General features: G+C 45.6%; 1 protein-coding gene across 1 annotated transcript; it reads right to left on the minus strand.

Moving 5' to 3' along the window:
- Positions 1-9,456: 9,456 nt before the first annotated feature.
- Positions 9,457-25,809, minus strand: GRK1 (G protein-coupled receptor kinase 1). Its single transcript, XM_038762090.1, has 7 exons — positions 25,111-25,809; positions 22,248-22,375; positions 19,098-19,255; positions 16,829-16,912; positions 14,994-15,118; positions 11,405-11,606; positions 9,457-9,758 (listed from the first exon to the last, which is right to left on the minus strand). The coding sequence occupies exons 1-7, from the start codon at positions 25,807-25,809 to the stop codon at positions 9,457-9,459; spliced, it is 1,698 nt and encodes a 565-aa protein (XP_038618018.1).
- Positions 25,810-25,893: the final 84 nt, after the last annotated feature.

Genomic DNA, 25,893 nt, shown 5'->3' on the forward strand with positions numbered 1-25,893 from the left:
TAATAAAAATAAAAAAGACCTGACACAGTCCCTATCCCACATGGGGCTCACAGATGTTGGTTTTTTATTTGGGAAGAGAGTTGACGCTGAAACAGGTTTGTTAAAAGCTGTTGGAAAGGGATGTTTGGAGTAGGGTCTACCACCTGCACAGGGGTGGATGAAAGGGGGACATACGATTGAGTACATATCTATTCTATTTATTTTATTTTGTTAGTATGTTTGGTTTTATTCTCTGTCTCCCCCTTTTAGACTGTGAGCCCACTGTTGGGTAGGGACTGTCTCTAGATGTTGCCAATTTGTACTTCCCAAGCGCTTAGTACAGTGCTCTGCACATAGTAAGCGCTCAATAAATACGATTGATGATGATGATGATTGATCAGTTGATTGAAATGGTTGGAAAGATTTTGAGATGGGGGTAGTAGCTATGGAGAGGAAAATCATTTGCAGATTTAAAACCCATCAAAGCAACATAAATGCCACTCCCTTCGGTCTGGAACATTGGAGTTCCGGTACCGTGAGCCCTCAGAATCCAGTGTATTTTCAATCAATCAATCTACCATATTTATTGAGCGCTTACTGTATGCGGAGCACTGTACTAAATGCTTGGGAGAGTACACTATAACAGAGTTGGTATCTTGCTTCTCAATCAATCAATCAATCGTATTTATTGAGCGCTTCCTGTGTGCAGAGCACTGGACTAAGCGCTTGGGAAGTCCAAGTTGGCAACATATAGAGACGGTCCCTACCCAACAGCGGGCTCACAGTCTAGAAGGGGGAGACAGAGAACAAAACCAAACATACTAACAAAATAAAATAAATAGAATAGATATGTACAAGATAGAGTAATAAATATGTACAAACATATGGCAGCAGTTACTCAGTTTCCCAGCTCATTGCGGCAGAGTCTAGCAACTCTGTTGTATTGTACTCTCCTAAGTGCTTAGTACAGTGCTCTGCACACAGAAAGTGCTCAGTGAATACGAATGATTCCCAAATAGCTCTCATTTCCTGGATGCTTTGTCTGGGACAAAATTATGACTTAATTGAACCCCTTTAATATACTAATACGCTGGCAATCATAGAAATGTGTTATGGTGGAAGCTAGCTACCATCAAAATTTCCTCAATATACAAGGGGTTTCATTTCATAGTCTTTACGAGATCTAGTTTAACTCTCATCTTCTGCTTTTTCCTTTAACCTGAGACTTGTTTAAGCTCGTTGTGGGCAGGGAATGTCCCCGTTTATGGTTGTATTGTACCTTCCCAAGCGCTTAGTACAGTGCTCTGCACACAGTAAGCGCTCAATAAATATGATGGAATGAATGAACTTTTTGAAGAACAAAGAACTAGGGCCTTGTTCAACTTAAAGCAAAATGTAAACTGGAATTATGGATCATGGATTTTAGACAGGGTTTTTAAAAGTTGATTTTTTTTTTCCCCATTTGACTTATTAAGAGAGGCCTCGTGCTCTGAGGTGACCAGACTGGGGGCCCTGTCGAGGTAGCGTAAGTACTTTCTTGACCACATTTGCCAAATTGTACTTTCCAAGCGCTTAGTACAGTGCTCTGCACACACTAAGCGCTCAATAAATGCAATTGAATGAAATAAGTGATCCAGTAAGGGTTGAAAATCTAAACTTGATCCATACTTAATATTAGTCCTACAGAGTTAAAATCACAAGATAACCCTCAACTATTATTTTTCCATTTTTAGAAACAAAGTTAGTTTGAAAAAGGGTGAAAGGAGCTAAGGTACTAGAATATAAGCAATATTTCCAAAATTCTGTAAAAAAAAGTATCAAAACTTTAATTTAATTTTCCTTCTTTGAAGGTTCGTGCTTTGATTTTTCTTAACTTTCAGGTATTTCAGGACCATTATAAAGCCAGGGCTAATACCCAATTATATAACAGTACCTCCTCCTTTGGCTAAAAACTACCCGAACAAAATCACTGGCTTAATAAATATGAAATACTTTAGACTGAATAGAAGAAATAAGAACTCTGAAGTACTTTAGAAAATGTGTTTAAAATAATAGCAATGTGAATGCTTCCACTTATTAAATATTTAAAACAAAACCTTATACTAGTTACAATATAAATGCTTGGAACAACTTGCTCATTTTACTTCATTTTTAAGAGGACAGTAAATAAATTAAGACATGATGTTAGAAAACTGCTGCATTTAAGGACAATCATGAATTTCTTCCACTTAAATAATGTGCGTTAAGAGGTCCTCATTAAAAATTTAACAATAGTTAAAGGAACTATACTGAATTTTCTTCCAATGAAAATGTCAAGTAGTCAAAATCTGATAATAAAATCTTTGAACTTGCGTGCTGATCAACAGCTCCAGAAAACGCAGCCTGTGAAAGGAAAAAAAAGGTATGCAGAGAAGATTATCCCTTTATTCACTGTAAAAAGACAAGAAGATGACTATCCCTTTATTCATCATAACAGGCCAAGTTGGATGGGCAAACTTTTACTATCTGATACTTGTTGAAAAGCATCTAGAACAATAGTAGAGCTATTTTCTCACCAATTCAAATGAATACTATATATCAAACTTTATTTAAATGGTACAAATACTATTCCCCTCAGATACAATCTATGGTTCCTGACAAATTATTCTGGTTAGTTGCTGTAGCCTAAGAATAATAGAAAAAAGATGAATAATCCATTTATGGAGTACTTACCAAAATCTTCACAGGAGCAAATGATTTATTTTAAAGATGATGGAACATTTTAGCGCGCATCAATAATTTACAGAGATTGAAATTTGGCCTGTATGATTCATTTGTTGGACAAAAGAATCATCACTTTAGTCTCAAATTCTCAGAGTGAAGACAAAATATTGAATAATCAAAGCGGTTACCAATAATAAGTCCGTTGTTGGGTAGGGACCTTCTCTATATGTCGCTGACTTGTACTTCCCAAGCGTTTAGTACAGTGCTCTGCACACAGTAAGCACTCAATAAATACAATTGAATGAAATAATACACAAATGGATAAAATGATCTCACAACAGCAAACGTCGCATCGACGTGTTAGACTAGGCTGAAGACGTCTCATTCAGTGTCACCTGATTCCAAAACAGAAGGCCAAACTTTTAACCAAATTTGACAGTTTACGTACTCGGGGGTTCATTAGACCAACTGTCCACTAAATAGCTGTGGAATCTCAACTCTGCCTGAGAGTCAGAAAAGGTAGACTACTCATACTGAAATATAGGTCTCCCTAAAGAAAGGGTGTCTTGTCAGATCTTAAGTTGAGGGAAGGTCTTCATCATCATCATCAATCGTATTTATTGAGCGCTTACTATGTGCAGAGCACTGTACTAAGCGCTTGGGAAGTACAAATTGGCAACATATAGAGATATAGAGACAGCTTTGTCGCAAAGGATTCCTCACCTCTTGGACTTGTCTGGAAATCTTTTTACCTGATAGTGGTGAATCCTCTGGAACTTCCCATGGGATGCGTCTAACCCCCTATCCAGTTTCCTGAGATTAGGGAAGGCTTGTACGTTGAGAAACTAGGTGGATTGTAAACTCCAATTGTAAACTCCAGGGCTGGCAAAATGGGTCTTTCTTGTCTGTTGTGTTTCTCCCATGCTCTTTGTTTATATAAAGACGTAGGTGTGTGTGTGTGTATCTATATATATGTATATACACACACACATGCAAATATACGTATATTATTTTTTTGCTAGGTATCTCCAAATGACACTGAATGGGATGTCTTCAGCCTAAACTATAACTTTTATGGGCTCTTCACAACTGCAAGATTGTGTATTATATTATTATATATTATATATTATTATTATATTATTATTGTGTACATAATACGTGTATTATGTATAACCATTTTGATGACTAAATCTTTTGAACTGATCCTTGACTAAGCCCTCCTTTCCTCTTCTCCCACTCCCTTCTGCATCGCCCTGCTTTGTGCCCTTTATTCATCCCCCCTCCCAGCCCCACAGCACTTATGTGCAGATCTGTAATTTATTTATATTAATGTCTATCTCCCCCCATTAGATGCTAAGCTCAATGTGGATAGGGAATGTGTCTGTTATCAATCAATCAATCAATCATATTTATTGAGCGCTTACTGTGTGCAGAGTACTGTACTGAGCGCTTGGGAAGTACAAGTTGGCAACATATAGAAACGGTCCCTACCCAACAGTGGGCTCACAGTCTAAAAAGGGGAGACAGAGAACAAAACCAAACATACTAACAAAATAAAATAAATAGAATAGATATGTACAGGTGAAATAAATAAATAGAGTAATAAATATGTACAAACATATATACATATATACAGGTGCTGTGGGGAAGGGAAGGAGGTAGGATGAGGGGATGGAGAGGGGGATGAGGGAATAATGTTATAATGTTATATTGTACTCTCCCAAGCATTTAATACAGTGCCCTGTAAGCTTTCAATAAATATGATTGAACAAAAATGGGAAAGACCTCTAGGTTAATAATTCCTCTAAGATAGGTGTGAAATTCAGCTTTAATAACTGAATTCCTTCCAATTCAGGCAGAAAATTTCAATAGCCTAACACCTTTATCAAATTGTAAGTGCCAACTGCCATTTTCAAGTCGATTAGTTAATATGACCTTCACGGTTTATATCATTATATTTGGATTGTATCTCCCATACTTGAAATTTTCTTATTTTTATCTGCTTTAACCTCGAGCAGTCACCCCGCCAAAAAAATCCATTTTATTTCTGTTAGTGGCTCTCAGAAAATTTCAAATACATTATTTACAGAGTGGACCACCCACCTCTTCAAACGCACTAAAATCTTCAAAGTACCGTACCAGTGAAAGGGCCTTTATCCTCTAAAAACTTTAATCACCACTCTCACATCAAACGGGATATCGATCCTGCACTCCATACCTAGTTATGTTTCTGCAGAGTGCTTCCTTTCTTTTCAAAGAGCAGAGATACAAATACCAGTTAATACTGTTGCTAGGCAAACAAAATCGGTTTTGAGGCTTAGGAGTCAATGGACTTGTTGACGAGCTTAAAATGGAGATGATTTAACATCACCTAAATGTTTCACTAGTGAACATATATTTCACTAGGATATCTGCCTGATAGCTGTTAGGCCTGACATCATTCTCAGCTCATGTATCTGTTATAATGTCAGATTGTACTCTCCCAAGAGCTAGGTACAGTGCTCTGCACACAGTAAGCGCTCAATAAATAGTACTCACTTACTGACTTCTCTCTTGGGTTGCTTTGGATGCCAGTCCTCTAGACTGTAAGCTCACTGCAGGCAGGGCATGTGTCTACGAACTCTGTTTTATCCTACTGTCTCAAATGCTTAGTACAGTGCTCTGCACACAGGCGGTGCTCAATAAATACCTCCTGATTCATTGATGCCGAAGTTATTTTGAGTGCTCTACAAGCCTAATCCTTTGAGCGATGAAGCTGTACTTTACCTGGGGTAGATATCTTGCATCTACCCCAGTGATTAGAATAGTTCCTGGCACATAGTAAGCACTTAATAAACACCACCATCATCATCATCATTTGGCATCTAGCCAGACCCCATCCTCATTACCGAGGCAAAGAGCGGGGACTAAATCAGTCAATCAATAAATCAGTGGTATTTATTGAGTGCTTATAATAATAATAATAATAATAGCATTTGTTAAGTGCTTACTATGTGCAAAGCATTGTTCTAAGCGCTGGGGAAGATACAAGGTGATCAGGTTGTCCCTCATGGGGCTCACAAGCAGCGTGGCTCAGTGGAAAGAGCCCGGGCTTTGGAGTCAGAGTTCATGGGTTCAAATTCTGGCTCCGCCATATGTCAGCTGTGTGACTTTGGGCAAGTCACTTCACTTCTCTGGGCCTCAGTTCCCTCACCTGTAAAATGGGGATTAAGACTGTGAGCCCCCCATGGGCCAACCTGATCACCTTGTAAACTCCCCAGCGCTTAGAACAGTGCTTTGCACATAGTAAGCTCTTAATAAATGCCATCATTATTATTATTATTATTAATCCCCATTTTCCAGATAAGGTAACTGAGGTACAGAGAAGTTAAGTGCCTTACCCAAAGCTGACAAGTGACAGAGCTGGGATTTGAACTCATGACCTCTGACCCCCAAGTCCGTGCTCTTTCCACTGAGCCACGCTGCTATGTGCCAAGCACTGTACTAAGTGCTTGGGAGAGTAGACTATAACAAGAAACAGACATATTCCCGGCCCGTAACGAGCTTACATTTGAGACGGGGAGACAGACATTAATGTAAAGAAATAAATTATAGACATATACATTCCCCACAACTCCAGGCCCCTCTCTACCCAAATGTGGGTTCCCAACAGTTCCGGGCCCCTCTGTCCCTGAACGTGGAGGGCACTGTACTAAGCGCTTGGGAAGTACAAGTTGGCAACGTATAGAGACGGTCCCTACCCAGCAGCGGGCTCACAGTCTAGAAGGGGGAGACAGACAACAAAACAAAGCATATTAGCAAAATAAAATAAATAGAATAAATATGTACAAATAAAATAAATAGAGTAATAAATACGTACAAACATATATACAGGTGCTGTGGGGAGGGGAAGGAGGTAAGGCGGGCGGGATGGGGAAGGGGAGGAGGATGTCCAATCCACTCATTCTAGCCATCCAAACACCAGTCAAGCTGAAAGCAGCCTGGGAGTCCAAAGACCTGGGTTCTAATCCCACTCCACAGTTTGCCTACTGTGAGATCTTGGGCAAGCCACTTAACTTCTCTGGGCTTCGATTCCCTTGTCTGTAAAACGGCGATGAAATCCTCCTCCCTCCAACTGAGACTGTGAGCCCCATGTGAGACAGAGAATGTCTCCAACCTGATTATTGTGTACATACCCCAGCGCTCAGTACAGTGCCTGGCACATAGTAAGCACTTAACAAGTACCATTTAAAAGAAAATAACAGCGTGGCTCAGTGGAAAGAGCCCGGGCTTTGGAGTCAGAGGTCGTGGGTTCAAATCCCGGCTCCGCCAGTTGTCAGCTGTGTGACTTGGCAAGTCAGTTAACTTCTCTGTGCCTCAGTTACCTCATCTGTAAAATGGGGATGAAGACTGTGAGCCCCCCATGGGACAACCTGGTCACCTTGTAACCTCCCCAGCACTTAGAACAGTGCTTTGCACATAGTAAGCGCTTAATAAATACCATTATTATTAAATACATATGGAGACGGTGGCTTTGGGTAGAATTGCATTCATACTGATGCTTGAGACAACTTGACTTACCAGGACAAATAGAACTGCAATGAGGCTATAATTGCTAGAGCACACAATTGCATTATCACCCATTAAAAAAAAAAGCGTGAGGCCGTGCAGAGTAATCTAAAAGGTTACTCAACCGACAAACTATAAAGCATCATTGTACTGTGGCTTGCCACTCAGCGTATTAGATTAATTGCATTTATAGTATTTATCTGCTATTCATTTGAACAGAAGAGCTAGTTTTTACAGACAACACACTAATTTATCCTGGTAATTGGAGTGCAGCCGGATTTTTATCAATGCGAACAATGAGAAAATTTAATTTGAAAGAGAAAAAAAAAACCCTCACACAAGTCTGTCATCTTTAGAAGTTATGAAAGCGTTACTTCATTTAAGGCCAAAGTAACATGTAATTACTCTACCTACAAAACATCTAGTAGCAAATACAAAGAGGAAGAGGTACATTTTAGATTATAATTAATCCTGTGAAAAATATGTAGTTATGGGGGGGGGAAAATCAAGGTCAGAATATAATTGCAATATGCTTTTATTTTATTGATGCATTTTCCATTGAAGGTTCTTTAATTTTCACCATTATGTCAAATGCAGAAAGAACTGAGAAAAAAAATATACAATTGTACCATGATTTCTCATTAACTATTGGACAAATGCCAAGGTCTCCTTACTAAAAACAGAAATAAAAAAGGGCAATTTTCTTAGCTAGCAACTTTGTTTCGAAGAATCAACTCCATTTAATACATTCCCTTAAAGGATCTCAACTTCACCTTGTCAATCACACAGGAAACTGTTGAGGAGAGGTGGGACTCTGATTTCAGAGCGTGGGAGAATTGGTCACTCTTGAGGGCTTGGTGACTAACGAAAGAAGCGTTTTACAGAAGAAAATTGAAAAATAGAGAACCTTCTGGAAAAGAAACCCAAAGCACGGATGGGGGGAAAAAACGTCATGTGTTCATTGGATTACTAGGGATTCTTCCATTCTAAAATTCTGAAAATTCTTAAGAATTTTGGAGCCACAGATCATTTATTATTGACCTGCACGCCCCCAAAATGTGGCTGATAGCAACGTTATTATCTTCATGATGTTTTAGACAGATGCAAGGCCTTGACTTCCAAACTAAAGACAAGTCTATTGCTCTACCACTATGTCTAACCTGATTAACTTGTATCTACTAAAGTCAACCGCTTTCTACTACAGTCTATGTCCAACGTGATTAACTTGTATCTGCCCAAGCGCTTAGAACGTTTGGCACGTAGTTAATGCTTAATAAGTAACAATTATTTATTACTATTATTATTAATAATAATGATAAAGCTCATCCTGTGTCCAACCGGATTGACTTGTATCTACCCCTGCACTTAGTACAGTGCCTGGTATATAGAAAGCGCTTTAAAGACCATAAAGAGAAAAAGATGTTCAAGTAAGTTGGTTTCCACAAAGTGCTTTTTCTCAAGTAGTTTTTGCACTACCCAGAAAAAAGAAAAACTTCAGTAGGAGCCTATAATGAGCCCTCGGTACGTACCAGGTGGAAGAAGAGTCCAAAGAAGTGGTCTTTCTAATTATAATGGCTTAACAAATGCCATTAATTATAATGGCTTAACAAATGCCATTAAAATAAATATAATAATTATGGTACTTGTTAAGTGCTTACTATGTGCCAAGCCCTGGTCTAAGCTCTGGGATAGATGCAAGTTAATCAGGTTGGATACAGTCCCTGTCCCACATGGGGCTCACGGATTTAATCCCTGTTGTACAGATGAGGGAACTGAGGCCCAGAGAAGTGAAGTGCCTTGCCCAAGGTCACACAGCAGACACGTGGCAGAGCCAGGACTAGATCCCAGGTCCTTCGTACTCTCAGGCCTGTACTCCATTCACTCAAGTCACTTAACTTCCCTGGGCCTCAGTTCCCTCATCTGTAAAATGGGGATGAAGACTGTGAGCCCCACATGGGACAATCTGATTACCTTGTACCTGCTCCAGCGCTTAGAACAGGGCTTTGCACATAGTAAGCACTTAACAAATACCACCGTTATTATTAGTATTATTATTATTAATGGGGCCTTCCTGTTTCACAGAGAGATAGGGATGTCTTGGTTTTCCATCTGATAAATGGCCATTTGGACCCAACTGTGGTTTCTGGAACCATTTCTCCTTCTGCTAAAATCGGTGGGTCTCTTTCCTCCTCCGGTCCTGTCCCCTCAGCCCCCGCCACCTTCCCTCTAGGAGACGAGACACACCCCCGATTTGGACGAAGAGGCCGTCTCATCCGCCCCGGGACCCTCCCTCATGTCGTCCGGTTTCTGGCCGTCAGCGCGCCAGACGTTCAGTTTTCCGAAAACGCCCGTCTCGATCATCTCTTCCTGCCAGGGTATGGGACAGTTGCCGGTGGCAAATTCCTGAAAGAAATCCGTGTCCGCCTTTTCCAGGACGACCCCTTTGACTGTGGAGAAGGCCCCGACATCCTGGATGTTCTTGGCATAGACTGTTCGGGAGTCGGGGACAAACGGGGGGATCAGCAGCCCTAAGATGAGAGACAGAGAGCGCAGATGGGCAGACAATCAGCAAGTCCAGGGCAGAGCGGGTGCAGGATCAGAGCTCAGTCCTCCTCCATGATTAAGAAGATGCCAAGGTGAGCTTTGATTAAATAATAATAATAATAATAATGGCTTTTGTTAAGCGCTTACTATGTGCCAAGCACTGTTCTAAGCACTGGGGGGATACCATGTAATCAGGTTGTCCCACATGATGCTCACCATCTTAATCCCCATTTTACAGATGAGGGAACTGAGGCCCAGAGAAGTTAAGTGACTTGCCCAAAGTCACACAGCTGACAAGTGGCAGAGTCGGGATTAGAACCCATGACCTCTGACTCCCAAGCCCGGGCTTTTTCCACTAAGCCACGTAATCTTGGTATTGGTATCCATCCGCCCCATCTTACCTCCTTCCCTTCCCCACAGCACCTGTATATATGTATATATGTTTGTACATATTTATTACTCTATTTCTTTATTTATTTATTTTACTCGTACATATCTATTCTATTTATTTTATTTTGTTAGTATGTTTGTAATTTGTACTTCCCAAGCGCTTAGTACAGTGCTCTGCACATAGTAAGCGCTCAATAAATACGATTGATGATGATGATGGTTTTGTTCTCTGTCTCCCCCTTTTAGACTGTGAGCCCACCGTTGGGTAGGGACTGTCTCTATATGTTGCCAACTTGTACTTCCCAAGTGCTTAGGACAGTGCTCTGCACAAAGTAAGCACTCAATAAATACGATTGATTGATTGATTGATTGTTAAGCACTTACTATGTGCCAAGCACTGTTCTCAGTGCTCGGGGAGATCCAAGGTTGTCCCACATGGGGCTCACAGCCTTCATCCCCATTTTACAGATGAGGGAGCCGAAGCCCAGAGAAGTTAAGTGACTTGCCCAAAGTCACACAGCTGACAAGTGGCAGAGCCGGGATTAGAACCCACAACCTCTGACTCCCAAGCCCGGGCTCTTTCCACTAAGCCACGCTGCTTCTCCGTGGATTAAACGGCCGCGCTGGCCACCCAAGCACTTAGTACAGTGTTTTCTACACAGTAAGCGCTCAATAAATATGTTTGAATAAATGGTCTAATCAATCAACTGTATTTATCTTATCCCAGCTCCGCCACTTGTCAGCTATGTGACTTTGGGCAAGTCATTTCCCTTCTCTGTGCCTCAGTTCCCTCATCTGTAAAATGGGGATTGAGACTGGGAGCCCCGTGTGGGACAGGGACTGTGTCCAGCCCAATTTGCTTGTATCCACCCCAGAGAAGCAGCGTGGCTCAGTGGAAAGAGCCCGGGCTTTGGAGTCAGAGGTCATGGGATCAAATCCCGGCTCCGCCAATTGTCAGCTGTGTGACTTTGGGCAAGTCACTTAACTTCTCTGTGCCTCAGTTCCCTCATCTGTAAAATGGGGATTAAGACTGTGAGCCCCCCGTGGGACTACCTGATCACCTTGTAACATCCCCAGCACTTAGAACAGTGCTTTGCACATAGTAAGCGCTTAATAAATGCCATCATTATTATTATTATTATTACTTAGTACAGTGCCTGGCACACAGTAAGTGCTTAACAAATACCACAATTATTATTGTTATTATTATTATTAATAAATCAGTGGACGAGTACACTACCGGCTTCAAGCTGCCTCCAGTTAATCTCCCTGAACAGGGCATTGGCCCGGAGCTGGTCGCAATTCCCGTTTCGGAATCCCAGCCGCTTCTCCGGGTCCTTCTCGAGCAGAGCTTCGCAGAAGTCTTTACTGGCCCGGCTGAACTTCTCCGGATATTTCACCGGCTCGGAGAGGATTCTCTGTTTGAGCTCCTTGTTCTCCACCTGCGGGGGTGAGGTGAGGTGGGGTGGGGGAAACATGGCTTGCTATTAGGGGGGGGCCACACGGGACCCACTGGGCACAGCATCCCTGGAAGACCCCCCCAAGGAGGGCGGTTTCAGTGGCACTTGAAACCCAGAGGAGGACTTCTTTTTTATGGTACTTGCTAAGTGCTTACTATGTGTCAATAATAATAATAATAATAATGGCATTTGTTAAGCGCTTACTATGTGCAAAGCACTGTTCTGAGCGCTGGGGGAGGTTACAAGGTGATCAGTTTGTCCCACATGGGGCTCACAGTCTTAATCCCCATTTTACAGATGAGGGAACTGAGGCTCAGAGAAGTGAAGTGACTTGCCCAAAGTCACACAGCTGACAATTGGCGGAGCTAGGATTTGAACCCATGACTCTAACTCCAAAGCCCAGGCTCTTTCCACTGAGCCACGCTGCTTCTCGTGTGCTTGTGTGTCAAGCACATTTATAAGTGCTGGAGTAGATAGATACAATTTGCCAACTTGTTACTTCCCAAGCGCTTAGTACAGTGCTCTGCACACAGTAAGCGCTCAGTAAATACGATTGATTAATCAGGTTGGATGCAGTCCCTATCCATCAGAGGGCTCACAGTCTAAGTAAGAGGGCGAACAGGAGGACTGAAGCCCAGAGAAGTGAAGTTACTAGCCCAAGGTCACACCCAGCAAGCCAGCAAAGCCGGGATTAGAAGCCAGATCCTCTGATTCCCAGGCCTGGGATTTTCCCAATTGTATTCTCCCAGGTGCTTAGTACAGTATAGGAAGTGCTCACTAAATGGGCTCAGTCACCTCAACAGCCAACCCAAGGCTGAGCAGCAAGGCTGGAAGTGGGATGGGGAACAGAGGGGAAGTGGGGAGGGGAAGGAGAAGGAGGGAAGAGAAGCAGAGACCCCCTAGGCTGAGACAGTTGTCCCCCAGAAAATCACAATGAAGGAAAAATACAGCAAGAACATAGGGACAGCTGCACAGAAGAGAGAGAGAGACAGAGAGAAAATATCCTGGAGAAGGGAGCGGGAGCGAAAAGCAGGGTGGAGGGAGGAAAAAGGACGTGGGATCTAATCCTGCCATTGATTGAGTCACTTCTCTGTGCCTCAGTTCCCTCATCTTTGAAATCATTCATTCAGTCGTATTTATTGAGCACTTGCTGTGTGCAGAGCACTGTATTAAGCGCTTGGGTAGGACAAGTCGGCAACATATAGAGACGGTCCCTACCCAACAACGGGCTCACAGTCTTGAAGGAGGAAACAGGCAGCAAAACAAAACATATAGACTTTTTAGACTGTGAGCCCACTGTTGGGTAGGGACTGTCTCTATATGTTGCCAGCTTGTACTTCCCAAGCGCTTAGTACAGTGCTCTGCACACAGTAAGCGCTCAATAAATACGATTGATTGATTTAGACAGGTATCAAAATCGTCAGAATAAATAGAATTATAGCTCTATGCACATCATTAACAAAATAGATGATAATAATGGCATTGATTAAGCACTTACTATGTGCAAAGCACTGTTCTAAGCGCTGAAATGTTTCCGCCCGCTTTCGAACCGGGGACCTTTCGCGTGTTAGGCGAACGTGATAACCACGACGCTACAGAAACCTCACAGAATAGAAACCTCATAGAAACCTCATAGAATAGTAAATATGTACAAGTAAAATAAATAGAGTAATAAATCGGGATCAAGACTGTGAGCCCCATGAGGGGCATGGACTGTGTCCAAAGTGATTAGCTTGGCTCTACCCCGGCGTTTAGTACAGTCCTCGGCACATGGAAAGCGCTTAACAAATACCATAAAAAATAAGAAAGAGGAATGAGGGACATAGGGAAGGAGGGAGAGCCATGAAGAAAAGATTCCCTTTTCTAGTTCATCCGATAGCTGGGCTTCAAAACACAGGTGTTATCAGCAGGTACTTGCACAGGGAAAACCCAGGATTCTATTTATTTTATTTTGTTAGTATGTTTGGTTTTTGTCTCCCCCTTTTAGACTATGAGCCCACTGTTGGGTAGGGACTGTCTCTATATGTTGCCAACTTGGACTTCCCAAGCGCTTAGTACAGTGCTCTGCACACAGTTAGCGCTCAATAAATACGATTGATGATGATGATGATGATGATGGGGGGAGCAGGGGGGGAGGCCCACACATTTTAGGGGAGAGGAGGTGCACGCCGTTCACTTGCATCTGTGACCTTTGGGCATTTGATATTCACCCCACCCTCAACCCCACAGCACTTAAGCAGCGTGGCCTAGTCAGAAGGACCTGGGTTCTAATCCCGGCTCCACCACTTGTCTGCAGTGTGCACTTAGGCAAGTCACTTCACTTCTTTGGGCCTCATTTACCTCATCTGTAAAATGGGGATTAAGATTGTGTGCCGCACGTAGGACGGGGGCCGTGTCCAACCCTATTTGCTTCATCATCAGTCGTATTTATTGAGCGCTTACTGTGTGCAGAGCACTGTACTAAGCGCTTGGGAAGTACAAGTTGGCAACATATAGAGACAGTCCCTACCCAACAGTGGGCTCACAGTCTAAAAGGGGGAGACAGAGAACAAAACCAAACATACTAACAAAATAAAATAAATAGAATAGATATGTACAAGTAAAATAAATAAATAAATAAATAGAGTAATAAATATGTACAAACATATATCCATATATACAGGTGCTGTGGGGAAGGGAAGGAGGTAAGATGGGGGGGATGGAGAGGGGGACGAGGGGGAGAGGAAGGAAGGGGTTTGCTTGTATCCACCCCAGTGCTGAGTACAGTGCCTGGCACATAACTAATATCACAATTACTGTCATTATTACAATTACGTATCTCTAAATTATATATAAATTGTTTATTTACATTAGTGTCTCTGCCTCTGTAGACGGTAAATTTGTTTCAGGCAGGGAATGTGTCTGCCAATTCTGCTCTATTTTACTCTCCCAAGCGCTTAGTACAGTGCTCTGCACATGGTAAGCGCTCAATAAAGACCAATGATGATGATGTGCAGTTTAGCCTAGTGGATAGACCTCAGGCCTGGGAGTCGAGTCGTCCCGGCTCTGCTACTTTTCTGCCACATGGCCTCGGGTCAGTTCTCTGTGCCTCAGTTACCTCACCTGCAAAATGGGGGTGAAGATCGTGAGCCCCGTGTGGGACGGGTACTGTGTCCAACCTGATTAGCTTGGATTTACCCCCAGGGCTTAGTCCAGTGCCCGGCACAGATTAAGCGCTTAATAGATACCATAGAAAAATAAAAAACAAGATGAGCAGGATGGGTAAGGAGTAGACCCCTGGCCCTGGAGTTCTCCACGTCTCCTGCCCTTCTAGCAGGTGACATCGTGCCCTCAAATGGTGGCGAGGGCGAGGGCTCCGCTGTCTCTTACCTTTTCTCCTCGGGCCCGAAAGGGACCCCTGGCAGCGAGCATCTCATACAAGGTGACGCCCAGGGCAAAATAGTCCACGGAAAAGCCGTACTCCTCCCCCCGCAGCAGCTCCGGAGCCATGAAGCCTGCATGGGATGGACACAACCCCGATCGTCAGAGACCACCGGCCCTGGCCACCCCCCGGCTTTCCTGTCTGTCAGTCAGTCAGTCAACCGTATTTATTCATTCATTCATTCATTCATTCAATCGTATTTATTGAGCACTTACTGCGTGCAGAGCACTGTACTAAGCGCTTGGGAAGTACAAGTCGGCAACATATAGAGAGATGGTCCCTACCCAACAACGGGCTCACAGTCTAGAAGGAGGAGACAGACAACCAAAACAAAACATGTGGACAGGTCGAGTAGAAATAAAGCTAGATGCACATCATTAACAAAATAAATAGAATAGTAAATATGTACAAGTAAAATAAATACAGTAATAAATCTGTACAAACATATATACAGGTGCTGTGGGGAGGGGAAGGAGGTAGGGTGGGGAGCGTGGGGAGGAAGAGAGGAAAAAGGGGCTCAGTCTGAGAGGAAAAAGGGGGCTCAGTCTGGGAGGAAAAAGGGGGCTCAGTCTGGGAGGAAAAAGGGGGCTCAGTCTGGGAGGAAAAAGGGGGCTCAGTTTGGGCACTTCACTTCTCCGGGCCTCAGTTACCTCATCTGGAAAATGAGGATAAAGACTGTGAGCCCCATATGGGACAGGGACTGTGTCCAACCTGATTAGATTGTAACCACCCCAGCACTTAGTACAGTGTCTGGCACATAGTAAGCACTTAACAAATGCCATTTAAAAAGGTGTTTCCGGGCTGCAGTTTGGACCTCAAGCACAGGAGAGAGCCCTCTCTTGACATAAACACTCGTCTCCACCACACTAGGACCCACATGTAGAGCCTCCTAAGCTAGTTTGGAGCTCAGTCAGTCACTCGTATTTATTGAGCGTATACTGTGTTTAGAGCATTCATTCATTCAGTCAGTTGTATTTATTGAGCGCTTACTGTGTGCAGAGAACTGTACTAAGCTCTTGGAAAGTACAAGTTGGCGACATATAGAGACAGTCCCTACCCAACAGTGGGCTCACAGTCTAGAAGGGGGAGACAGACAACAAAACAAAACATATTAACAAAATAAAATAATTAGAATATGTACAATTAAAATAGAGTAATAAATACGTACAAACATATATACAGGTGTATATATAGCTGTATATACAGCACTGTATTAAGCATTGGGGAGAGTACAATGAGCCCACTGTTGGGTAGGGACTGTCTCTATATGTTGCCAACCTGTACTTCCCAAGCACTTAGTACAGTGCTCTGCACACAGTAAGCGCTCAATAAATACGATTGAATGAACGAACGAACTATATAATAATGGACAGATTCCCTGCCCACAACAAGTTGGTCCTGGTTTCGTCAAATTGTCCAAGCCAGACTCCCACCATCCTGGGAGACAGGCCTGGCGCCGCTGACATTTTCGAACTGCCTCAGTCCCCGGATCAGGGAGGACAAACCCTCTAGACTGGAAGCTCCCTGTGGGCGGAGGACGTGTCTACCAACTCTGTTGGAGTACGCTCTCCCAAGCGCTTAGTGCAGTGCTCTGCACACGGTAAGCCCTCAATACATAGGATTGGTGGATGACGATCAGGCTAATTGCGGAGTGAAGGCCTCCGGGAGGGACGGAGAGGTGGGTGGATTGCTGGCTGTCCCTAGGCCCGTACCACCTCCCCCAGGTCCCAGGTGCCCGGGTGGGTCACGGAGTGACCCCGTGGCTCAGCTGCCCGGCCGATACCTGGAGTGCCCGCGTAGCCCTTGGTCTTGGTCTGCCCGTCCTTCAGCTCCACGGCCAGTCCAAGGTCAGAGATGCGGATGTTGCCTGGAGCACAAGCGATGAGGGAGGTCAGACGGGGGGCGGACGAGGCAGTGGGTAGCACGGGGTGACTGGGCAGAGGCCACTGAGTCCCAGGGCCCACGTCATCCCCCGGGCCCGGAATGCCCTCCCTCTGCCCACCCGCCAAGCTAGCTCTCTTCCTCCCTTCAAGGCCCTACTGAGAGCTCACCTCCTCCAGGAGGCCTTCCCAGACTGAGCCCCTTCCTTCCTCTCCCCCTTGTCCCCCTCTCCATCCCCCCATCTTACCTCCTTCCCTTCCCCACAGCACCTGTATATATGTATATATGTTTGTACAGATTTATTACTCTATTTTACTTGTACATATCTATTTATTTTATTTTGTTAGTATGTTTGGTTTTGTTCTCTGTCTCCCCCTTTTAGACTGTGAGCCCACTGTTGGGTAGGGACTGTCTCTATGTGCTCTGCACACAGTAAGCGCTCAGTAAATACGATTGATTGATTGCCAACTTGTACTTCCCAAGTGCTTAGTACAGTGCTCTGCACACAGTAAGCACTCAATAAATACGATTGATTGATTGATTGATTTGCATCTCCCCCGTCCACCCCCTCATCACTTAATGAACCCACCTGGTTATCCAGGTTCTGTAGCCAATGAGGACGGAGTTTCCCCTCTCCACTACCACCCCCAACTGCCCTCCGGCTTCTAACGGAGGAGCCAGCATCGTCACTCACTCCCATTTTCCAGTTTTGCCTCCAAAGTGAGGGAAAAGAACAAAATCCGCTGCTCCCTGGCAGGGAAAATCCAGTCACTCAGTCAGTGGTATTTACTGAGCGTTCACTGTGTGCAGAGCACTGTTCTAAGCCCTTGGGAGAGGACAACAGAACAATAAAACAGACACATTTCCTGCCTACAATGAGCTTACAGTCCGAGTGGGAAAGCCTCAAATACGGTTCTGTTTCCTGACGACAGCCCCCGAGCTACTGTCTCCTCGCCGGGAGAAAGTCAGGAGAGGAACAGACAGTTTTTCAGAGTCAGCCGGCAGCGGGAGGAGAATTAGGTGGGAACATCCCAAGGCTGGGGCTTTGAGGATCAATAAGAACAATAATCGTGATAATGGTGGTATTGGCTAAGCGCTTACTAGGTGCCAGGCACTGTACTAAGCGCTGGAATAGATACAAGGTGATCGGGCCCCACAAGGGACTCACAGTCTAAGTAGGAGGGAGAATAGGTAAAATGGTATTTGTTAAGCACTGCTTAAGCAGTGTTAAGCACTGACTATGTCAGTGCTAGAGGCTATGTGCTAGAGACAGAGGGACTGTCTCTATGTGTTGCCAACTTGTACTTCCCAAGCGCTTAGTACAGTGCTCTGCACATAGTAAGCGCTCAATAAATACGATTGATGATGATGATGATGATGTGCCAGGCACTGTGTTAAGCGCTGCAGTGGATACAAACAAATGGGGTTGGACACAGTCTCTGTCCCAAATGGGGCTCACAGTTTTCATCCCCGTTTTCCAGTTGAGGGAACTGAGGCCCAAAGAAATGAAGTGGTTTGACCAAGGTCACTCAGGAGACGAGTGGCAGAGCCTGGATTAGAACCCAGGTCCTTCTGGCTCCCAGGCTCAATCCACTAGGTGATGCAGTTAGAGAAACTGAGGCACAGAGAGGTGAAGTGAAACTGAGGCCCAGAGAATAATATTAATAACGATGGTATTTGTTAACCACTTAATATGTGCGAAGCACTGTTCTAAGCTCTTGTGGGGTACAGAGTAATCAGGTTGTCCCACGTGGGGCTCACAGTCTTAATCCCCATGTTACAGATGAGGGAACTGAGGCCCAGAGAAGTTAAGTGGCTTGCCCAAGGTCACACTGCTGACAAGTGGCAGAGTCGGAATTCGAACCCATGACCTCTGACTCCCGAGCCCGTGCTCTTTCCATGCTCTTTTAGACCGTGAGCCCACTGTTGGGTAGGGACTGTCTCTATATGTTGCCAACTTGTACTTCCCAAGCGCTTAGTATAGTGCTCTGCACACAGTAAGCGCTCAATAAATACGATTGATTGATTGATTTCCACGGAGCCACGCTGCTTCTCTGAAGTGAAATGACTTGCTCAAGGTCACCCAGCAGGGAGGTGAGATGAGAAGCCGGGTCCTTGGATTCCCAGGCCGGGGTTCTTCCCGCCGGGAGGTGCTGCCCCGTCCCCCTCACCGTCATTGTCCAGGAGGACGTTCTCCGGCTTCAGGTCCCGGTACACGATCCTGTTCTGGTGCAGATGCTCCAACCCGCTGATGATCTGGGCGATGTAAAAGACGGCCCTCGGCTCCTCCAAACCGGGCTTCTCCTTGGACACATTGTAGATGTGATACCTAAGGCCACAAAGGACACGGGGGCAGGGAGGAGACCAGCCGAAAGCTAATTTACCCACCCGAGAAATGACCACCACCACTTGACCCGCGGCCAAGGCCTTAGGAAACCTCATCCTCCGTTTAGTCAGTCAGCTTTTTGTTTTTTTCTAAATGGTATTTGTTAATCAGTTAATCGTATTTATTGAGCACTTACTGTGTGCAGAGCACTGTACTAAGCGCTTGGGAACTACAAGTCGGCAACATATAGAGACAGTCCCTACCCAACAGTGGGCTCACAGTCTACAAGGGGGAAGCGCTGTTAAGCGCTGTGTGCCAAGCACTGTAATAATAATAATAACGGCATTTATTAAGCACTTACTATGTGCAAAGCACTGTTCTAAGCGCTGGGGAGGGTACAAGGTGATCAGGTTGTCCTAGGGGAAGCTCACAGACATAATCCCCATTTTACAGATGAGGGAACTGAGGCCCAGAGAAGTTAAGTGACTTGCCCAAAGTCACACAGCTGACAGTTGGAGCCGGGATTTGAACCCATGACCTCTGACTCCAAAGCCCGGGCTCTTTCCACTGAGCCACGCTGCTTCTCCAGCGTACTGTACTAAGCACTGGGTTAGATACAAGCTAATCAGGTTGGGCAGAGTCCCTGGCCCAAGTGAGGCCAGTCTTCATCCCCATTTTGCAGGTGTTCTCCTTCCTCCTTAGACTGTAAGCCCCATGTGGGACAGGGACTGTACCCAACCTGATTCATTCAATCGTATTTATTGAGCGCTTACTGTGTGCAGAGCACTGTACTAAGCGCTTATCTTGTATTTATAATAATAATGATGGTATTTGTTAAGCGCTTACTGTGTGCCAGGCACTGTTCTAACTACTGGGGTAGCTACAAGATAATTGGATTACACTGTGCAAAGCACCTTACTAGGCGCTTGGGAGAGTCCAATAGAACAATAGACACATTCCTGCCCCCAACAAGCTCACAGTCTATCTACCCTCGCACTTAGAACAGTGCCTTGCACAGGGTAAGCACTTAACAAATACCATAAAAAAACCTTTAATGGTAATGGAGATTAGAGCTATATTATAGAGTTATTATAGTGCTTATGTGTCAAGCACTAAGCGCTGGCGTAGATACGAACTAATCAGGGTAGGTACATTCCCAGTCCCATGTGCGGTTTAGAGTCTAAGGGAGAAGGAGAACAGGCATTGAATCCCCATTTTACGGATGAGGAAACGGAGGCACGGAGAAGTGAAGCAACTTGACCAATCACCTTAATGCTAAAATCAATCAATCGTATTTATTGAGCGCTTACTGGGTGCAGAGCACTGTACTAAGTGCTTGGGAAGTACAAGATGGCAACATATAGAGACAGTCCCTACCCAACAAGCAGTCAATCAATCAATCATATTTATTGAGCGCTTACTATGTGCAGAGCACTGTACTAAGCGCTTGGGAAGTACAAGTTGGCAACATATAGAGACAGTCCCTACCCAACAGTGGGCTCACAGTCTAAAAGGGGGAGACAGAGAACAAAACCAAACATACTAACAAAATAAAATAAATAGAACAGATATGTACAAGGAAAATAGAGTAATAAATATGTACAAACATATATACATATATACAGGTGCTGTGGGGAAGGGAAGGAGGTAAGATGGGGGGATGGAGAGGGGGACGAGGGGGAGAGGAAGGAAGGGGCTCAGTCTGGGAAGGCCTCCTGGAGGAGGTGAGCTCTCAGTAGGGCCTTGAAGCAACCTAAAAGCAACCTAGGAGGCAACTCTCAGGCTTTCACAATGAGATAATTGGAAGTCACTTGACTTATCTGTCCCTCAGTTTCCTCATAAGACGAGCCCTCTAGTCAACCCGCTGATGGAGTGTTCCTTCCTCCCCCACACTGGAAAAGGGACCCAAAAGTCAGCTCATGTGCTTAAACCAGAGTATTCCCTCTGGTTTAAGCTTTCAGGTGAAGCAGAATGGCCTAGTGGATAAAACACGAGCCTGAGAGCCAGAGGACCTGGGTTCAAATCCTCGTTCCACCACTTAACTGCTGTGTGACCACGGGTAAATCACTTCCCTTCTCTGGGCCTCAGTTCCCTCATCTTCTAAATGGGGATTAAATCCTCCTCCTCCCTCTAATTTAGACTGTGAACCCCATATGGGACAGGGCCAGCGTCTGACCTGATTAACTTGTATCTACCGCAGTGCTTAGAACAGTGCTTGACATGTAGTGAGTGCTTAGCAAATACCATTAAAAAAAGGGGAAATGACTTGCCCAAGGTCACCTGGCAGGTAAACGGCGGAGCTGGGATTAGAACCCAGGTCCGGTGCTCTTTCCACTAGGCCATGTTGCTTCTTGATTTGCAGCCGAGCCCTAGTTTGCCGGGCTTACAGTCCCAGGCCACAGCAGTGGCCCAATTCTGCCCCCAGGCAGAATATATATATATAATATATATATAATATAATATATATAATATATATATAATATAATATATATATTATATATTTTATATATGATATATATATAGGGCATTCCAGGCCAGAGGTAGGACATCAGCAAGAAGTCGTTCGGTGGGATAGATGAGATGAGCTTATATCTACTCCAGCACTTTGTACAGGCCTGGCATGTAGTAAGTGCTTCATTAACAATGCAAAAAAAAACCATTAAAAAATAAGAACAGCCATAGGAATAACCAGCCAAAATGTCCTAATTATGAACTGTATGTATATATTCTCTCTCTCTCTCTCTCTCTCTCTCTCTCTCTCTCTCTCTCTCTCTCTCTCTCTCTCTCTCTCTCTCTCTCTCTCTCTCTCTCTCTCTCTCTCTCTCTCTCTCTCTCTCTCTCTCTCTCTCTCTCTCCTCTCTCTCTCTCTCTCTCTCTCTCTCTCTCTCTCTCTCTCTCTCTCTCTCTCTCTCTCTCTCTCTCTCTCTCTCTCTCTCTCTCTCTCTCTCTCTCTCTCTCTCTCTCTCTCTCTCTCCTGGTGAAACTTTCACTTTACCTGATGTCTCCTCCATTCATGATGGTCATCACCAAACAGAGGTCGGTTTTGGTTTCAAACGCATAGGCCAAAGAGACGATAAACCTGCTATGAACTTTTGCTAGAATCTTCTTCTCCACCATAGCCCCCTGCAGAGCAAGATTTTGTGTGAGTGCCCAGATTTAGTCCGAGAACAACAACCTCTCGCCCTCGTCCTACCTCTGGCCTGAAATGCCCTCCCTCCCCATATCCCACCGATAATCATTCTCCCCACCTTCAAAGCCTTATTAAAATCACATCTCCTCTAAGAGGCCTTCCCCGACTAAGCGCTCCTTTCCTCTTCTCCCACTCCCTTCTGCGTCACCCTGACTTGCTCCCTTTATTCACCCCCGTCCCAGCCCCACAGCCCTCATGTCCATATCTGCCGTTTATTTCTTTATATTACTCTCCCTCTAGACTGTAAACTCGCTGTGGGCAGGGAATGCGTCTGTTATACTGTTGTGTTGTACTCTTATGTCCATATCTGCCGTTTATTTCTTTATATTACTCTCCCTCTAGACTGTAAACTCGCTGTGGACAGGGAATGGGTCTGTTATACTGTTGTGTTGTACTCTCCCAAAAGCTTAGTACCATGCTCTGCACACAGTAAGTGCTCATTAAATACAGTTGATCGATTGATTGGTATTTATTGAGCCCTTACTATGTGCAGAGCACTGTACTAAGCACTTGGGAGAGCGCACTGCAACAGAACTAGCAGACACCTTCCTTGCCCATAGCCGGGTCTCTCCCCACAGTGCTTGGGGCACAACTTTTGGCCTCCTGGCCTACGAGCGTGCATCTCCACAGACCAATCAATCAATCAATTGTATCAATTGAGTACCTACTGTATGCACAGCACTGTCCAAAGCACTTGGGAGAGGACAACAGAACAATATAGCAGACACATCCCCTGCCCACAACGAGCTTACAGTCTAGAGGGGGAGACAGGCATCCGTGTAAATAAATAAATGACAGATACGGAAATAAGTGCTGTGGGGCTGGAAAGGGGAGAATGAATAAAGGGAGCAAGCCGGGGTGATGCGGAAGGGAGGGGGAGAAGAGGAAAGGAGGGCTTAGTCAGGAAAGAAGATGTGCCTTTAATAAGGCTTTGAAGGTGGGGAGGGTCATTGTCTGTCAGATACGAAGAGGGAGGGCATGCCAGGCCAGAGGAAGGACGTCAGCAAGAGGTCGGTCAGTGGTGGGATAGATGAGATGAGCTTATATCTACTCCAGCACTTTGTACAGGCCTGGCATGTAGTAAGTGCTTAATTAACAATGCCCCAAAATACAACATTAAAAAATAAGAACAGCCATAGGAATAACCAGCCAAAATGTCCTAGCTGTGAACTGCAGAGCACGATAGCCCCCTATCCTAGGGGCCAAGACAGGCTGTTTCCCACACAACAGAACGCCCAAGTCCAGAGAACCCTATTTTTTTTATGGCATTTGTTAAGCCCTTCCTATATGCCAGGCATTGTATTAAGTTCTGAGGTAGATACAAGCTAATCAGGTTGGATACAGTCCACGTCCCACACGGGGCTCACAGTCTTAATCCCCATGTTATCAATGAGGCAACTGAGGCCCAGAGAAGTGGAGGAACTTGCCCAAGGCCACACAGCAGTCAAGCGGTAGAGCTAGGATTAGAACCCGGGTGCTACTGACTCCCAGTTCTGTACTCTATCCATTAGGCCACCCTGAGTTGACAGGGACCTTGAGAGGTCATCTGATCCAGGCCCCTGCTTCTTAGACATAATAATAATAATGATGGTATTTGTTAAGCGCTTACTATGTGCAAAGCACTGTTCTAAGCGCTGGGGGATACAAGGCGATCAGGTTGTCCCACGTGGGGCTCACAGTCTTAATCCCCATTTTACAGATGAGGTAACTGAAGCACAGAGAAGTTAAGTGACTTGCCCAAAGTCACACAGCTGACAATTGGTGGAGCTGGGATGCTTCCAGACATGCTTCCAAGGCAACAGAACAGGAACACACATACCCTCAAAGTGGGGGGTCCATTTGGGTTTGACACTTGGAACGCAAAGCCAGAAAGGCCAAAATGTTTTCCAGGCAGTAGAGCTCTCCCGGAACTCTGGAATTCGACTTGCTGTCCCCTGAGTCCCGTTTCTCCAACACTCGGGAATTCCAATTAGGGCCGGGATCCTCTCCTCACCTACCGAAGGAGCCTCTGGAAGTACAGACTCACGGGAAATACGGGAAGCTCTCCACTGCCTCGTTCCCAGCCAGAAGGACAGGCCGCGGACTCAAACAAATTGGCTGACGGAATGGAAACTCCACCCAATTAGAAATTTGGGGGACAGGAACTTCCACCCAATTAGAAATTTGGGGGACATGGGGAACCATCTTTTGAGACCTCATTTCCACCCCCTCTGAGAAGCCCGACAGTCTCTGAGGTATCTTGACCTAAATCACCCAAGGACAGAAATAAGAAGCCGTACGGATGAGTGGATAGAGCTTGGGTCTGGGAGTCCAAAGGACCTGGGTTCCAATCCCAGCTCTGCCACAAGTCTGCTGCGTGACCTTGGGCGTGTCACTTCACTCCTCTGTGCCTCAGTCACCTCATCTGTAAAATGCGGATTAAGAGCGTGAGCCCCATGTTGGACAGAGACCGTGTCCAACCTGATTAACTTGTACCTACCCCAGCGCTTAGAACAGTGCTTTAACACAGAGTAAGCGCTTAACAAGTACCATAATTATTATTAGAAATGGTCCCTGGCCCCCCCCCTTCCCAGTAAGTCTGTCCCCCGCCCACCCTAAGCACAATCCCGCCCAGCCTGAAGCCCCCCACAATGGGACCCCCTCAGAGCAACCTCCCGGGGGCCCTTACTTGGTAACCTTTCCTTTTCTTCAGCCTCTTCTTGTTCAGCTTTTTACAGGCGTACATCTTGCCTGTGGCCTTCATCTGGCAGGCGGACACCTCCCCAAAGCCCCCTTTCCCCAAGATCCTGAAGTCCAAGAACCAGTCTTCGCCCACGGGCTGGGACTCTAGCCATTTCCACTGAAGGAAGCGGAGGAAGTACAGACTGTCCAGGTACTGCCCGAACGGGGCCTCCCTCAAGTGCCTCATGGTTTCCCGCAGGATGGGCCGGAAAAGCCCATCCGGCAGGCCCGCGTGCCTCTCCTTTGCCCCCCGGACCGTCGCCTCCTCCAGGAAGCCGCAGAACAGCTCGGCCCCGGGGGTCAGGAACCGGGCCAGGACCGCCCGGGCTTTCTGCAGGCGGAACTCGTCGGCGGCCGTGTCATAGTCCTCGATGGCCTCCCAGAGCTGGGCCGCGGGGGCGTGCTGGGCCTCCCCCCTGAGGAACTGGAGGAACAGCCGCTTGCCTATGGGCTGCTGGGAGCAGATGCTGTCGAAGTCCAGGTCCAGGCTGTCCCGCAGGGCCTCGCACTTGGACAGGGGCGGGAGCCGGAGCCTCTCCTGGTACTTCCTGTCCCGGGCCGCCTGGCCCGCGCTCCCGTCGAAGCTACCCCGGGCAGTGATGAAGGCGGAATTGGCCACCACCGTCTCCAGGGCCCCAAAATCCATCCCCGACACCCAGGGGCCCTTCCCTCGGGGGGGCACGCCACGAAGAGCCCCAGCGGATCCACCGGTCACCCTTGAGCTGCTCAC

Source organism: Tachyglossus aculeatus, chromosome 20 (genome assembly GCF_015852505.1).
Source record: "Tachyglossus aculeatus isolate mTacAcu1 chromosome 20, mTacAcu1.pri, whole genome shotgun sequence".
NCBI lineage: Eukaryota > Metazoa > Chordata > Mammalia > Monotremata > Tachyglossidae > Tachyglossus > Tachyglossus aculeatus.